Source organism: Phoca vitulina, unplaced genomic scaffold, assembly GCF_004348235.1.
Source record: "Phoca vitulina isolate PV1807 unplaced genomic scaffold, GSC_HSeal_1.0 scaffold23, whole genome shotgun sequence".
Taxonomy (NCBI): domain Eukaryota; kingdom Metazoa; phylum Chordata; class Mammalia; order Carnivora; family Phocidae; genus Phoca; species Phoca vitulina.
In genome coordinates this window covers 14432761-14449514 of record NW_022589726.1, presented here as the reverse complement: position 1 = coordinate 14449514, position 16754 = coordinate 14432761, and the positions used below count along the sequence as shown (strand labels likewise).

At 50.9% G+C, this 16754-nt stretch overlaps 1 protein-coding gene across 4 annotated transcripts in view; it reads left to right on the top strand.

Moving 5' to 3' along the window:
• KIF5A (kinesin family member 5A) overlaps nt 1-15524 on the top strand; it is a 29922-nt gene extending 14398 nt beyond the window's left edge. Inside the window, exons 8-31 of one of the 4 annotated variants that reach the window (XM_032420493.1) lie at nt 252-376; nt 878-982; nt 1112-1260; nt 1365-1513; nt 1838-2013; nt 2950-3018; nt 3409-3615; nt 3920-4066; nt 4620-4808; nt 5176-5293; nt 5649-5713; nt 5824-5933; nt 6295-6396; nt 6935-6995; nt 7233-7304; nt 7462-7566; nt 8092-8112; nt 10162-10378; nt 10491-10526; nt 10637-10790; nt 11099-11181; nt 11591-11618; nt 12084-12198; nt 13263-15524. In XM_032420493.1, coding sequence (XP_032276384.1) covers nt 252-376; nt 878-982; nt 1112-1260; nt 1365-1513; nt 1838-2013; nt 2950-3018; nt 3409-3615; nt 3920-4066; nt 4620-4808; nt 5176-5293; nt 5649-5713; nt 5824-5933; nt 6295-6396; nt 6935-6995; nt 7233-7304; nt 7462-7566; nt 8092-8112; nt 10162-10378; nt 10491-10526; nt 10637-10790; nt 11099-11181; nt 11591-11618; nt 12084-12162 — 2567 coding nt within the window. In that variant the 3' untranslated portion in view covers nt 12163-12198; nt 13263-15524. The remainder of the gene's footprint in view (nt 1-251; nt 377-877; nt 983-1111; nt 1261-1364; nt 1514-1837; nt 2014-2949; nt 3019-3408; nt 3616-3919; nt 4067-4619; nt 4809-5175; nt 5294-5648; nt 5714-5823; nt 5934-6294; nt 6397-6934; nt 6996-7232; nt 7305-7461; nt 7567-8091; nt 8113-10161; nt 10379-10490; nt 10527-10636; nt 10791-11098; nt 11182-11590; nt 11619-12083; nt 12199-13262) is intronic. The other 3 variants (XM_032420491.1, XM_032420492.1, XM_032420494.1) reach the window with 3 other exon arrangements.
• Nucleotides 15525-16754: the final 1230 nt, after the last annotated feature.

Genomic DNA, 16754 nt, shown 5'->3' with positions numbered 1-16754 from the left:
CTGGGAGTCTGCTGCTTGTCTGCGTCCTCTGGGGCTGAGGGACTGGAAGTGAGCAAGGGCAGACTGTGTCCTCCAGAAGAAGAGGCTCCTCTCGGGTGTGCGACCCAGCTGCCTGGGAGACGCAGTGTCGGGGCTAGTCCTGGCAGGTGCCCTTTCTCCCCGGGTCAGCCAGCGGTCAGTGGAGGCTGGGGGCTGAGGGCCTCGGCTCTGTAGGTGTCAGTACAGGGACCGCCTTTCCCTTTGTCCTGCAGACATGAACGAACACAGCTCTCGAAGCCACAGCATCTTCCTCATCAACATCAAGCAGGAGAACATGGAGACCGAGCAGAAGCTCAGTGGGAAGCTGTATCTAGTGGACCTGGCAGGGAGCGAGAAGGTTGGGCACTTGGGGGTGGGGTGGGTAGGGAAGGAGGTCGGGGGGGGGGGACTTTTTTAAATCAAAATAACTCTTTGATTGAGATATAATTCACATACCACAAAGTTCACCATTTTGAAATATACAGTTCCATGGGCTTTAGGATACTTGGAAGGTTGTGCACCCATCACTACTAATTCTAGAACATTTTCATCACCTGTTAGCAGTCACTCCCTATTTCTCCCTCCCCTAGCCCCTGGCAACCACTAATCTACTTTTTGTCTCTGTGGATTTGCCTTTTCTGGACATTTCATATAAATGGGATAGTATAATACGGGGGCGGGAGGGGGTGGCTTTTGTCAAGAGGGCTTAGGGTAACAGAGGAAGGGCCTTGTCTGTTCTCTTCCCCGGTCCCCTCCCCTCCTTGAACTGAATCCCCCTGAGTAGAGAAGAGGCCATGAGAGCCCTCTCTCCCCCTGCAGCTCTCATGACACACTCACTCATCCCTTAATGCTCTGGTAGGTCAGCAAGACCGGAGCAGAGGGAGCCGTGCTGGATGAGGCAAAGAATATCAACAAGTCACTGTCAGCCCTTGGGAACGTCATCTCTGCACTGGCTGAGGGCACAGTGAGTGTTCCTTAGACCCCGTCCCATCATGCCCGATGCATGGGGTGCGCGACCCCTAGTCAGCACCACTCTCCTTTCTGATTCCCTTGTTGAATATTTTTCTGATTCGTGGTCTCCCTCCTCCCCCAGAAAAGCTACGTTCCATATCGTGACAGCAAAATGACACGGATTCTCCAGGACTCTCTGGGAGGAAACTGCCGGACAACTATGTTCATCTGCTGCTCACCATCCAGCTACAATGACGCAGAGACCAAGTCCACCCTGATGTTCGGGCAGCGGTCAGTGGCAGGGTCCCTACTCCTGGGCCAGCCCCTGTTGCTTTCTCCCCTCCGTGTCACGCAAGCCTTCATGGAGGTCTCATCTCCTTGTTCTCCTCACCCAGGGCAAAGACCATAAAGAACACTGCCTCAGTGAATCTGGAGTTGACTGCTGAGCAGTGGAAGAAGAAATATGAGAAGGAGAAGGAGAAGACAAAGGCTCAGAAGGAGACGATCACCAAGCTAGAGGCTGAGCTCAGCCGGTGGCGCAATGGTTAGAGAGGGTTCCACTGGGCGTGAGAGGCGGCTGGAGGAGGAGGCTGAGGGGACCAGTGGGGCCCTGTCTGGGGCAGGGCTTCAGGGCAGGCCAACCTCCCCAGAGGGCTGCGTTTCTGGAGGGGTGCAGTCGAGTGGTGTGAGGGAAGTGGAGAGGGGGCTGACCACCCTTATCCCATCCCCCAGAAAAGGTTGAACGTGCACTTGGCAACAGAGATGGAGACCTGCCCGGAGGTCTTGGCATTGAGGAGTGAGGGAGGAAGGACTCCTGGATGCAGCTCTCTCTTCTCCCATCGCTCACCTTGTTCTGCCTCTTGGCCAGGAGAGAATGTGCCTGAGACGGAGCGCCTGGCTGGGGACGATGCAGCCCTGGGAGCTGACCTCTGTGAGGAGACCCCTGTGAATGACAACTCATCCATTGTGGTGCGCATCGCACCTGAGGAGCGGCAGAAATACGAGGAGGAGATCCGCCGCCTCTATAAGCAGCTCGATGACAAGGTGAGGACACCCAGGGCACAGAGGGGAGGCTGGTGGGATGAGAAGTGAGGGATTAAGGAATTCGCTTGTACTGCCTTTTTTTTAATTTTAAAAGGGACAAATGCTCATTATTGAACATGTGGAAGATAGCACTGAGTAACGTTTAGAATTGTTGGATCACAATATCATACACCTGAAACTAGTAAAACACTGTATGTTAGCTCTACTGGAATTAAAATTAAACTTAATAAAAAATTATATCATTAAGAAATTTAGAAGATAAATAAGAACATATTGAAGAAAATGTAAGTCATCCGTCATCCCACCATTCATAAATACTACTATTAACATCCTGCTTTTCTCCATACATAGAACATGCAGTTGAGATACACTGTATACGTAATTTTGCATCTGATTTCTTCATTCTGCATTGCATAAGGAGCAGTTTCCTACTTTGTTAACAATTCCTTACAAAAGTATTTTTTAAATGGCTGCCTAACAGTCCATTTGTCAAAATGTATCGAACCATTTGTTTGTTACTTCTAGTCTTCTAGGGCTTCTAGTCTTCTTTGTTTTTAGTAGCTTGTTCTTGCTCTTGTAAGTAATTCTGAAAGCACTGTCTTTGCCTCTGAGGCCCAAGACTTTGCTTTTGAAAGATTTGATTAGAATGGAGCACTAAAGTGAGATTTCTAGGTTAGAGGACATGTACTTTAACCTAAAGGCTTTTGCTGTGTATTATCAAGGTTATACCACCTTCCAGGGAGAAAGGAATTTGAAAGTGAGGGCAGGAGTGAGGCAAGAGACTGAGGGCAAAGCTTCTTTTTAGGATATGGGGTTTCTAACTCAAAGTCTGAACTGTCTGGATTTTTGTCAGGATCCTATCTCTGCCCCCACCCTCATAAGTCCAGACTGGGTGGAGCTTCCCTTCACTCCATCTTTCCCCTTTGCCTCCAACAGGACGATGAGATCAACCAGCAGAGCCAGCTCATAGAGAAGCTTAAGCAGCAGATGCTGGACCAGGAAGAGGTAATGGGAAGGAGGACAAGACATGAGAGGAGAGCGGTGTGTTCCCTAAAAGGCATAAAAGACCGTTTACAACCAGATAGAAGAAGGGCTTAGTCTTCTGCGTCGGGCTTGGTCACCCCCCCAAAACTATCGAAGTCTGGGGACTTAACTGGGGCTTTGTGTAAAACACAGATTTGGAGTCTGGGTGTTTCTTCCTTCTGTGAAACCTACAGCCCACTTCCTCTTGACTCTTGCTTTGACCCTTGCCCCTCTCCTGGAGCTCTGCCCTCCAGGCTTAGGGTGCCAGAAAGGCCCCGTCTGGGGCAGTGTTCTCGGCTTCCCCAGACCAGGGGGCCATAGAGGCGGTCACTGGCAGCAGACCCCCTCATGTGCCTTGCCTCTTCCTCCAAGCTGCTGGTATCCACTCGAGGAGACAACGAGAAGGTCCAGCGGGAGCTGAGCCACCTGCAGTCAGAGAACGATGCTGCTAAGGAGGAGGTGAAGGAGGTGCTGCAGGCCTTGGAGGAGCTGGCCGTGAACTACGACCAGAAGTCCCAGGAAGTGGAGGAGAAGAGCCAGCAGAACCAGCTTCTGGTGGATGAGCTGTCTCAGAAGGTGGTGAGTGGCTGACCGGGGTTCAGGAACCCCCTGGCCTCCAGAACATCCTCCATGTCCCAAGGGACCTCTGCGCCCGGGGGGCTGCATCACACTCGTACCTTTGCCCTGCTGTGCAGTGTGCCAGGGGACCCTCTCCCGCCCTGTCACCACCCTTCGCCCTCCTGACCCCTGTCTCTCCCAGACCCTTGGGCAGGGCCTGTGTTCTCTCTAGCAGCCCTCGGGGTCATATAAGGCAGAGGCTCTGCGCAGGCTAGGGAGGGGGGTGGGCAGATGGCAGCGAGATGACGTGAGGGGCTGTCCCCAGGCCACCATGCTGGCTTTGGAGTCTGAGTTGCAGCGGCTACAAGAGGTCAGTGGACACCAGCGGAAGCGAATTGCGGAGGTGCTGAATGGGCTGATGAAGGACCTGAGTGAGTTCAGTGTCATCGTGGGCAACGGGGAGATTAAGCTGGTGAGTGGGGCTGGGGGCAGCAGGTCATTCTTGCTCTGGGCACTGGTGGGAGAGGCAGGGGAGCACCACCCAGGCCCTCAGGGATACTGAGGAAGGTGGGCCAAAGAGCCAGGAAATACGCCTTTAAACTAGACCCGGGAAAACAAGTAGAATTTGCATAGCCTCAGCTGTAAATACACCTTCTAGAGGGTACCGAATAAGAGGCCATGGAGATGTGCATGTAGCTGGCGTTAGAGGTGAGGCACAGAGCTGGGAACAAGATACGCAAATCCGTAGCGGAGACCATTGGGCTGATCAAGCAGATCAGTGTGACTCCAAATCACATTGCCTTATAAGATGGAAGAGGGCAACTGTCGGAATTGGATCTTTAAGTGCAGGGAGAAGGATTTAGTGTGAAATGCCAAGTGATAGCAGCTAAAAGTTGTTTGGAAGATACGTGTGCCACCCAAGTCTGTGTGTGTGTGGGTGTACGCGGGGACGGGCAGAATGCACGGGAATGGGAAAGCTTCCCTGCAGCCGAGAAGCACCTCTTCCTGCCCTCTCCCACCCGCAGCCAGTGGAGATCAGCGGGGCCATCGAGGAGGAGTTCACGGTGGCCCGACTCTATATCAGCAAAATCAAGTCAGAAGTCAAGTCTGTGGTCAAGCGCTGCCGGCAGTTAGAGAACCTGCAGGTTGAGTGTCATCGCAAGATGGAGGTGACAGGGCGGGAGCTCTCATCCTGCCAGCTGCTCATCTCCCAGGTGAGCGCCGGGCCCTGAGAGTCTTGGCGTGCCGTGGGAAGGAGGATGATTCTGCGGCTATGGGATAAGACTCCCAGCACCTGCCGTCATGTCAAGGGCCTAGGGTCAACCACAGTCCAGGACAGAAGAGCCTGGGCTAGCCGGGGATGGTCGAGGCCAGGGAAGGGAAGGTTCAGAGGGGATACCACCCTCGGAGCTGATGGGGTCTAAAGGAAGGGTCTCCAAAGAAATGGCCTCTGGCCCTGTGTCTTCAGGCCGGCACAGCAGACGGGGAGGGCCTGGGAAGAAAGCTGCAGAGGTCAGTGTCGCCCAGCTGTGTCCTTGACTCCATCCTTCTTCTTCCGCTCACTAACCCTTCCCCCACTAGCATGAGGCCAAGATCCGCTCGCTTACAGAATATATGCAGAGTGTGGAACTAAAGAAGCGGCACCTGGAAGAGTCCTATGACTCCCTGAGCGATGAGCTGGCCAAGCTGCAAGCCCAGGGTGAGGCCTTCTTCAACCTCTAAACCGCGCGACCTGGGATCTGAGATCCTGGAGGGGGGCGGGGAGGAAAAGCCACAAACATCAAATAGACCTTCTAACAGCACGCTCCTCCCATGCATTAGACTGAGGTCGTAGAAGCTTTGGCCTGTAGCTTATTGTACACAAGCCATGAACCCTCCGTGGATCTCTTTCCCTGTCATATCAAATCGCACTGTCCTAACCCAGAAGAATATCCCTGAGGGCCCACACTGGGTCCATGTCCCCTGCCCTACTTGCAGCTCTGGTCGAAAAGTGAAGTTCTTTCCGGAGGAGGTAGGTGCGATGTAAGCCACGCTCCCCTTCCTCTTTCCCTCAGAAACTGTGCACGAAGTGGCCCTGAAGGACAAGGAGCCAGACACACAGGATGCAGATGACGTAAAGGCGAGTGGGGAAGGGGCGGGGCATAGACGGGGCCCAGCACGGCCGCGCCGGCCCTCTCCCAGCTGGTGCCTGGGAGTCTGGCTTTGAGCGTGGGGTGGGGCTGTTCGCAGAAGGCCGTGGAGGTGCAGATGGAGAGTCACAGGGAGGCCCATCACCGGCAGCTGGCCCGGCTCCGGGATGAGATCAACGAGAAGCAGAAGACCATCGATGAGCTCAAAGAGTAAGAGTCCCCTGGGTGGCTCCGGCCTCCACGGCTCCCTCTTGGCCCGGGGTCTGGTTTGTTCACTTCCATGGGCCACTCCCCCTGACCATGCCACAGCTTTGTAGCCCAGCTCCAGGAGGCACGGGAGTGAGGACTAGTTCTTCTCCTTGAGCTCTTATGATTGGGTAGCCCATGGCTTCTCACTCTGTCGTGGAAACTGTGGCCTGCATCTGCCTCCAATAATTCGAAAGTAGATGCATCCATCAGTCCTGACCAGACCCACTTGTACCAGAAGGAAAACGTTTGCAGGGCTGGTCTTCCCTTTCCCCCCTCATTAATAACCTTTTTGTTCTCTCCAACACCTCCTCGCCGTCTGCAGCTTGAATCAGAAGCTGCAGTTAGAGTTAGAGAAGCTTCAGGCTGACTACGAGAAGCTGAAGAACGAAGAACACGAGAAGAGCAGCAAACTCCAGGAGCTGACGTGAGTGATGGCCCAGACCGCTACTCACGCACACCCGCAAAGGCAGGGAACGGTGCAGGTGGGAAAAGGGTGGCCGCAGGAAGCAGATGCCTCAGACGAGTCATAGGATGCAGTGGGGAAGGGCCAAAGAAAAAGGAGAGACAGAGACGTTCAGAAATAGTGAATATTAGTGAATAGTGAATATTAGCTGCCCTGGCCTAGAAAGATGTCTGTGATGTTCTGTTAAGGGTGAAAAGCAGGCTACAAAACAGTATGAATGGTATGATCCCATACAATTTTTGTGGGATATCCCTGCATAGAAGTAAGAGTCTGGGAAGACTGACACCAGAATGTTATGTTGGTTTGATCTGTCAGCAGTAGAATTATGGGCTTTTTATGAAACTCATCTTACTTTTTTTTTCTTCTCTAATTTCTGCATAGCAAACATGAGAAACTTGTATAATAAGTAATAATAAAGTCTAGATCGAAGGAATGGAGAGGGAGGAGAGAGGGAGGGAGGACAGTCCTGAGGGACTCTTGTGTTTCCTTCTCGCCCCAGATTTCTGTACGAGCGACATGAACAGTCCAAGCAGGACCTCAAGGGTCTGGAGGAGACAGTTGTGAGTGGTTTCCCTCTGTGCCAAGTTAACAGGGTGAGGTGGGGGCTTCATGTCTTCCCCTGACTTCTCCATGAGCCCATTCCTTACACAGCATCAGTCTGTGGCATAATCAGAACACATCTTTTCCTAAAGGATGAGTGATTCACCTGCCCAAGTAGATTGACGCTTCCTATAATTTTGGGGTGAAAATACTGACCTGGTATTTGGCTACCCACAATGTGTCATCATTCTTTCCAGGCCCGGGAACTCCAGACCCTCCACAACCTTCGCAAGCTGTTCGTTCAAGACGTCACGACTCGAGTCAAGAAAGTGAGTGCCATCCTTGGAATCTTCCCAGCCCCCGTACTGTCCCCTGCCCGCAGGTTTCTCTAACCCCTGTGGCCTCCAGTGGAGATGGCTTGGCCTGGTGTGGGTGAGACCTTTTTGGCCTGGGACAGCCACATCTTTCCCCCCCGTCTTTCATCAGAGTGCAGAAATGGAGCCCGAGGACAGTGGGGGGATTCACTCCCAAAAGCAGAAGATTTCCTTTCTTGAGAACAACCTGGAACAGCTTACAAAGGTTCACAAACAGGTAAGAGTAGGGGAAGGGGTGAAAAGAACTCTTGAGGCTAGGTGCCTAGGAGACCCAAATCCTCCGAGGTCCCTTGGATTTAGGAAATCTGCTTTTGCATGTTTTCCTTACTTTTCCCTTTACTTTTCCTATGAATCCCTTCTTTATCCATGTTTGGTTCCACTTTTACCCTGTTCTTTGTTCCATGCCTGTTCTCCCTTCTCAAAGCTCCCAACTGCCTCTGCTCAAAGTGAAATCCCCCAGGCCTATGGATTTGGAGGGAGAGGTTGAAACTGGTAGAGGTTTCAGAGGCACGGGGCTGTTAACTACACAGGAGGGATACTGGTCAGAGGCAAGGAGAAGCCAGGGATGTTGGGCTTCCTCTCACGGAGAGAACTCCATCTGCATAGGCCTGGGGCAGGCATGCAGGCTAATTAAAGGATGTCCTCCAGATGGCGCAACCAGCCCCTGGGTGGGCCTGGTTGAAACTCCTGTGTATTAAGTTGCTGCCTCTCTGTCCCCCTCCTTGCTGCTGCGGCTCCTTAGGTGGATGACTGGGTTTCAAAGGTATGGGGTGGGGAGCTAGAAGGGGCAGTCCAAAGGAGTCAGGACAGGAAATGTTTGGTGCGTACAGAGCAGGAGCACCCTCGCTAGCGCCAAATATCTGAGCCTTGAAGACGTGCCACAGTGTGTCAACCGGCTCTTCTAACTGATTCGTGCAATAAACCCTAATCTATACTTTATTCCCTTTCTTTGAAACCCACCTGAACATTTGATCTAGACTCATATTCTCACTAAACCGGAGCTTAAATTTCTCAGTGCAATGCCCAGCATATTTAGAAATACTTGGCACATCTTTTTTTTTTTTCTTTTTAACATATATAATTAAAAAAAAAATCCCAGAACTGTGGCCCAATGATAATCTGCAGGGTATATTTATTTTATTTGGGCCCGCAGAGGGCTGTACTATCATCTTTCCCCCTTTGCTTATTATACAGCAGTATAACAATGTAACAACATTCCGGAAAAGTTGAAAGTCCAGGGAAGAAACATTTGTAATCAGTTCTGCCATCCTATGTTCCTTTCTCTGTGTTCACTTTCCTTCTCTGTCCAAATGCATGCCGTATTGCTTGTTTTTTCCCAATATTTTTATTGTGGTAAAATACACATAAAATTTGCCACCAGAACAATCTTTAAGTTCAGTGGTATTAAATGCATTCATACGGTTGTGCAACACCCCCACCGTCCTTCCCCATCCCTGTCATCTTATAAAACCGCACCTCTACCCCCACTTCCCAGTAACTCCATTCCCCTCCCTCCCAGCCCCTGGCAACCACCATTCTTCTTTTGTTCTCTATGATTTTGACTCCTCGAAGTACTTCCTATAAGTGGAATCCTGCAGGATTTGTCCTTTTGTGGCTGGCTTATTACACTCAAGCATCATGCCCTCCAGGCTTATCCACAGTGTCGGATGTGTCAGGAAACCACAGGCTGTTTCCTTTTTCCTCACTGAAGCCGCTGCCTCTCTCTGCTCAAAGTCCCAAAGACCAAAAACAACTCACCTAGATGACGGAGGCCTCCTCACAATGTCCTACCTCAGCAGACACAAGACTAGAAAGGGAAATGAGAGAGATGTAGAAACTTCTCAATTCACAGACTCTTAAATAGCCAGGCCTTCAGCCCTAGTCTTAATTAAGCTGAACTCTTGTCACAGCCAACCAGTGTTTATAATCTTTAAATTGTCCAAAGTAGAAGGGGCACAGATGTATTTCCAAGCTCTGCCCTTTCTCCCCGGGTTCCCTGCTCTACCAGCTTACCTGGTATCTTCCAAGGCCGGCTCCTGCAGGCTGGAGCCACCCCGCCCCGTTTTTGTATGAAATCCTGTAAAAAGATCAGGAAGTCTTCTCTGGCTGCAAGGTGGTTGCTACCACTCTCTCTACCTTAAATTAAATGGGGGAGGGACAGCCCAGGAAGTCCTTGAATGTGAAGCTAATGAGCACAAATGTTTGTGAGCCCTCAAACATTTTCTTTCCTTCCTATGGGGTGCTGTGTGAATGTGTGCGGGTGGGGGGTGAGGGGGGGCTCCCATGTTTCAGCTTCTGCTCCTGCTCTCCACTGCACCTAACCTGCCCTCAAAACCATATGCACCTTCCAGACTGCCACTGCGCTCTTGCTGTCCCGCCCTGTGCATGCCTACAAAGCCATCTCTGGGTGCGGGGTGCCTCATCCCCACGGTTGCCCTGGGGCTGTTGGTCTGGCACAAGCTGTGAGGTATTGGGGGGTGGGTATCGAGGCCAGGAAAAGACTGGGACAGGGCACTGTCCCAAGAGTTCTGGGCTACGGTGGACCTGGCACGTTTTGCTACTCAGAAAACGATGTGACTTTTTCATGCCTGACCACTGTTTGCTCCGGGAGAAGGAAAAAACAGGCCAGAAGAGCAGTTAGGTAAAGGGAACGAGGCCTTTCGAGGAAAGAGTGCTGTCTCCATCTTCCCTGACTTGATTTTTCTTTATTCTCTCTCCCTGCCCCGCACCCCCATGCTCCACCGCTCCACCGCTGGCTCTCTCTTGGGTCTCCGGCTTTGCCTTGGCCTCTTCCCTCGGGCTTACCCCACAGCTGGTACGTGACAATGCAGATCTGCGTTGTGAGCTTCCTAAATTGGAAAAACGACTTAGGGCTACGGCTGAGAGAGTTAAGGCCCTGGAGGGTGCACTGAAGGAGGCCAAGGAAGGAGCCATGAAGGACAAGCGCCGGTACCAGCAGGAGGTGGACCGCATCAAGGAGGCCGTTCGGTACAAGAGCTCCGGCAAGCGGGGCCATTCTGCTCAGATTGGTGAGTGGTTCTGGGTGGCAGCAGACGAGGTGGGATTACCTCTGGGGGAGATCAGCACGTTCCTAAGTGTCAAGCAACTAGATGATTGCTTTTTCTCCTACCTCCACCCCAGGATCACCCCACTGCCATCCCCCCAAAACGTATAAAAGTGAGTGATGTTATGAGCGGCTCGGTTCAGCTCCAGCTCCGTGACTTCCAGGACCGGGGCAACTGCAGGGAAACGGCCTCCTCACGGTCATTTTCCTTGCTTTACCACAGCCAAACCCGTCCGGCCCGGCCACTACCCAGCATCTTCACCCACCAACCCCTATGGCACCCGGAGCCCTGAGTGCATCAGTTACACCAACAACCTCTTCCAGAACTACCAGAACTTGTACCTGCAAGCTGCGCCCAGCTCCACGTCAGACATGTAGTGAGTGGCCCCGGGCGTGGGCTGGGCTCCCAACCCAAGGCTCTCTGCTCTCTGTAAGGCATAAGTTGGGTCAGCCGCTGGCTGACACTTAATTCCTTTCCTAAGTAGCTTCATCTCAAACCCTTTCTCAACTTCACACCTACGGTTAGAAGGTGGGCACTGCCCTCTCAGCCTGTGGCCCCGTTTGTTGTCCTCTGTTCTCTGGGGACGGGAGGGGTGTACGGCTCCATCCCCACTGGGATTATGGGTCCTTAGCATATCGGAGAGCGGGTGCCAGAGGCAGCATCTCTCTTCTCTGCTCCATCCAGCTTTGCAAACTCCTGTACCAGCAGCGGGGCCACATCTTCCAGCGGGCCCCTGGCTTCCTACCAGAAGGCCAACATGGACAATGGTGAGTGAAAAAGATGGGTGACCAGCCTTTGGGATCCCCAGGGCAAGTTGAAAAGTAGAAGAAAAGTAAGTGACCCTGTGCCTACAGCTTGAACGCTGCCCATCCCTTCAGGATCTTGGAGTCTTAGAAGTGGATTCCTCCTATTGCCGTGCTTGTCCCCACCCTCCCCTGCCTTCCCCTTTCTCCTTTCCTTTAGCAGGGGTCAGGGAGAACTTTCTCAAACAAAATGATCAGGCAGCTTGGGGGAGTTGCAAATACAGAGCCACAGACCCAGGTGGCAGCTATACTCCAAAGTCTTACCTTTTTCTCTAAGGGGTCAGGATGAGAGAGGGTTTGGGGAGATGGCTTCTAACACCCCGTCTCCTTTTTCCTTCTCCTAATCCTGTGTTCTCAATGATGATGTCTTCAGGAAATGCCACAGATATCAATGACAACAGGTACACCCATCCCCATTGCTCTTGAGTTCTCTGGGTGGGACCAGAAGAAATGGTTAAATTTCCCTCGTGCCCTACTTAGAGGTTCTCTGGAGCCTGCAGGGAAAGGAGGAGGAAATGAGAACCATTCTCATCATCACCGGGTTGTCCCGAGGATCCACTCATCCCCTGCCTCTTGGTACAGAGAGCACATCCCCTCCTCCAATCCCACCTGTGGCTTCTCCCCACTCCATCATGGGGGCTGGGGGAGTGCCATGGCCATCTGATGACCTGGCTTTCTCTCCTTCCTTTGGGAACTCTGTGACCTTGGGCGAGTCAGCTCCATCTCTCCAGCCTTGGTTTTCCTTGTATTCCTGTAAATCCTGAATAGTCCCTGCCTTTTGTTGTCTCACAGGGATGCTATGAGAGCAAAGTGACAGGGATGTTTTCCTCTATTCGGAGCTGACAATGCTGGGTCTGTTCTTCTAGGAGTGACCTGCCTTGCGGCTATGAGGCTGAGGACCAGACCAAGCTTTTCCCTCTCCACCAAGAGACGGCAGCCAGCTAATCTCCCTCACGGACTGCCGCATACCTGCACTTTCAGGTAGCTTCAGGCTGCTTCCTCTGACCAGCCTCCGGTTGCCTCCTGTCTGGCCCTCAGCCTCTTTGTTTCTCCTGCTTTTTTTCATCATCTCAAAACTTTTACTATATAGTCGTCCCTCAGCTCCTGCTTTCCCTGCCTGGGGGATAGGTCCCTCCTGGCCCCCAGGCTCCAGACACTGACCTCCCTTCCCCCGCTGATGCTTGCCTTTTGGCCAAAGTAGTAACCACAGTACTGCTTTTCAGCCACTAGGGGTCACTGCCACATGTCAAAAAGAGTGAGCAGGGGTGATGTCCGTCTAGAGCCACAACCGGCCCCCCGGAATGTAGTCGATATTAGGAGACCTTGAGAGATCATCTCAACCCCGTCTGCCTCCACCCTAAAAGAATTTTGGATGGATAGGTATTTTCTGAACCAAGATACCTCCAGTAAAGGAGGTGTTGGCTTCATTCCTGTACCTGTGTCGCATACATCTCCGATCTGTGTAGGTCACCAATAAGCTTTAGGAAATGCCCCAGGAGGTCTGACTTGTTGTCTCTAATACTGCAGCGTCAGCACTCCCCTGCCACCTTGCTCAGTGGAGGTAGTAAATAGCTGTGTTCCCCCTCTTAGCCCCCTCGTTCCACCTCTGTCCCCAGGTCCTCTCTTCCAGCAGCTCAGACACCTTCCCGGTGCTTGTGTGTCACCAGGCTTCTCACTTGCTTTAGGGCCCAGAACTGGACACTTGGAGCCTGTTTTATCGTCCCCTTTGGATCTCTGGAGAACTAGAAATGAGAGGAATAGGGCCAGTCACTTGCCGGGCTGCGTCCATGCCAAGCCCTCTCTGGGGGCTTTCCAGGATAGTAGGCCAGGCACACACAGGCAGAAGGGCGTGAGGAGCAAAGGAGGGATGGGGAAGAAAGAGGAAGGCCTGGGGCAGAGAAGCAGGCCCTGGGGGAGTGGTGTCCGGTTGTTGGCATTAAAGGAACAAGACCGTAAGTCGAAGTTTGTACAAATGCCACCCTGTTCCTGTTGAGTGGCTGGGCTGCAAGGTGGTTCCTCACAACCTCTTTCTCTTTCTTCCCCAGTTTCTAAGAGGGACTGAGGCCTCTCCTCTCAGCATGCTGCAAACCTGTGGTCTCTGATACTAACAACTCCCTCCCAACCCTCGTTGTTCAACTGTACTGTTTGATGTCTTCTCTTACTCTGTATCTCTTTGTACTCTGTATCTATATATCAAAAGCTGCTGCTATGTCTCTCTCCTCTCTGTCTTACTCTCTAAGTATCTAATGATGTATTTAGCAATTTCTAAGCATAGTATACTCACTCTCCTCATTTGGGGCAATAGGGAGGAGGGTGAGTGTTTCTTCTTTCAAACACGCGTCTCTCACACTGAGTGGTGTTAGTCATGGAGATGATAAAAGGAAAAATGGGAGCTAGAGGGCCGTAATCCTTCACACACACACACACACACACACACACACGCACACACACACACGCACACACGCACACACACACACACAAAGCCTTAAGCAGAAGAATGTCTTAGCGTCAGAAGAAGACACAGAAATAGACTCTCCCCCTCCTTTTTCGCCGACAGCACAGGGGAGGGTAACCTGGAAGGACTGCTACCTGACACGTAGAATTTTCTTCATATACCCCTCAACTGAACCACCCTCCCTTTTTGTACGTTTTGCCTTCCTCTTCCTGTCCCCTGACCCCCTGCCCCAATGACCAAGGACATGGATTGTTCAAGGGACCATTTCCCTTTCTCCTCAAAACTCCTTTTGATATTCTCTGTCCCAGAACTCATGAACAGAACCTAGAGTTGCTTTAAAATATTTGGAAAACTTGAGGAGGCAGACCCTTCCCAACAGTCTGTCAATGGCTGCTCATATGTCCGGTGATAGTTACAGGCACGTGTAGTCAGCGAATTGCTTCTTTGGGTTTGGGGGTGAACAGGCTGGGAAATTCCAAGTATTTTTTGCCACAGTGATGAGCTGGATTCCTTTCTCTGTCCCATATTGGGCTGCATGTTCTTCTCATGTCCACCTTTTGGTTTGGGACCTTCCAGTTCATTGGCAAAATATCTCTCTCAAGATGCCTTCCTTTCAGGCTAGAGCCTGACTTTTCCCCATGATGCATAAAAAAATTTTTTTTGTTTGACAGAATTCCTTTGATAATGTCCCCATCTGGTTTTAAGTGCACTTTGAAGAAATGGGCAGAGCAGATTTTCCAGACTGGGGAGGGGGTGGTGAGGGGGGAGTTCTCTCCCCCCAACACTGCTCCATGTAATTGATAGGACTGTTATTTTGGTTTCAGACATCCTTTCCTTCCACATGGTGCTAAGGTGGTTTTCTAGGTAACTACAGGGATGGAGAGTGGAGGTCAAAATCAAGAAAGTCCAAATCAAGAAAGTCTGGTGTCCAGATACCCAGTCTTACGTAGGATGGAAGAACAGGATCCCCCAGCAGCAGGGCAACCATTACCTAGCTTCTAAGGCAGGAAAGAAAGCTTGGGGGGAGTGCCAGCTTATAAATATAGGCTGTATTGGCCTGGGACTCCTTCAAGGGAAAAAGTTCCTTCTTCCTTTACCTGTTGGGCCCCTCTTAGCAATTATGGAAAAATGCAGGGAAAAATCTACCATAAGGGTGTAGAGTAAATCCAAGGCAGCGATATTCAAACATTTTTAAAAATAAATCTTATATAGAACCTGATATAAAAAATAACCCAAAGTGACGCAGACCTGGGCAGTTTACATTTTCTTTATTTGGTGGAAAATGCTTCCTTAGTGGAGGAGCTCTTGAATGGTCCTAAGAGTTCAGAACCTAAGGGTTCTGTAGTTTGCAAACCACTCCTCTGAGGGAAAGGGGTTCAGCTTGGCTCCCCTGCCCCAAGCCCCTAACTCAGAGCAGAGAAGGAAAGGCCCAATGGGAGAAGAAGGAAGATGCCTGTGCACCTGTGGACTTGAGCTAATATTTGCCAACAGGGCAGCTGAGAAGCCAGTGGGCTTTATGTAATCTTGCCACCAAATAATTCTTTTAAAACGCACAAGAAAACTTGAAGGTGTCGGGCAGACGAGGAGAGAGATGTAAGGGGAATCTAATTCACTTACATAAATAAGAACACGCACGCAGGACCTTCACCAGAAGCTTCACTCTACGTCCCCCCCCCACCCCAGCATCCCTTTCCAGAGAGCCAGGGTCACCACAAGGGACACCTGGCCTGCCCACTCCCATCTGCCAAAATGTTGCATGCCAGTGTGGAAGACAAACCAAGCCGCACAAACCCCAGTGTGTATTTACTTGATGTACATAGATACCTTGAAAATAAAATAAATTCAATGATGACTCCGTGGTGTTGTAAATCTTTATCCCTTCCTGGTCCCACTCCCTTACTTGCATGTAATGGCATTTGACAGCGTGGTATATATCCTTCCAGATGTTTTTCTATATATTTACACATATTTGTTTGTTTTCCCCACTTGAAAATATATTCTGGAGATCTTTTCATGTCATTATACATAGACTTACCTCATTAAAATAGGGGCACCTGGGAGGCTCAGTTGATTAAGCATCCGATTCTTGATTTTGGCTCAGGTCATGATCTCAGGTTTGTGGGATTGAGCCTGTGTTGTGCTGCACTCAGCATGGAGTCTGCTTAAGAGAGTCTCTCCCTCTGCGCCCCTGCCTCCCCGCTCGCATACTCTCTCACTCTCTCTAAAAATAAATGAGTCTTAAAAAAAAGAAGTACCTCATTAAAATATAGATACAATTTTTCATAAACTTATCCTATAATTTTTTCAACCATTCCACTACTGGAGGACATCAATCTAGTTTGTTTGTAGTTTTTAACAAAAAATGGTATCCCATTCTCTTCATTTTTTCCCCCAGACCATCACCTCAGTCCCAGTGTCAATTCTGTCCCTCTCCAGTGGGACTCCATTCCTCCTTTGCCAACAGCTCGGTTCTCTTGTCCCAAGATCATCTACCACATTCACCCTTCTAACCCCTATTTTATTTTATTTTATTTTATTTTGTAAGTAAGCAAGCTGTATGCCCAATGTGGGGCGTGAACTCACGACCTGGAGATCAAGAGGCGCATGCTCTACCAACTGAGCCAGCCAAGCACCCCCATCCCCATTTTATTTTATTTTATTTTTATTTTTTTAAGATTTTTTAAAAATTTATTTATTTGACAGAGAGAGAGACAGCAAGAGAGGGAACACAAGCAGGTGGAGTGGGAGAGGGAGAAGCAGGCTTCCCGCTGAGCAGAGAGCCTGATGCGGGGCTCGATCCCAGGACCCTGGGATCATGACCCGAGCCGAAGGCAGACGCCCAACAACGGAGCCACCCAGGCGCCCCCCCATCCCCACTTTAGAGCATACCCCTACGTGTCCTCTCTGCTCATACCTTGGAGCTTCTGAGATGAATGGAGAAAAATGCATGACTGAAACACTGGGGCAACTGAAAGCCTAGGAAGCTAACTGGCCCTTCGGTGCTGCTCACAGCTCCTGTGTATCCCTACTGGGTTTCCTCGCTTGCTTCCTAGAGCAGCTGGTCAACACTCCATTCCCTTCT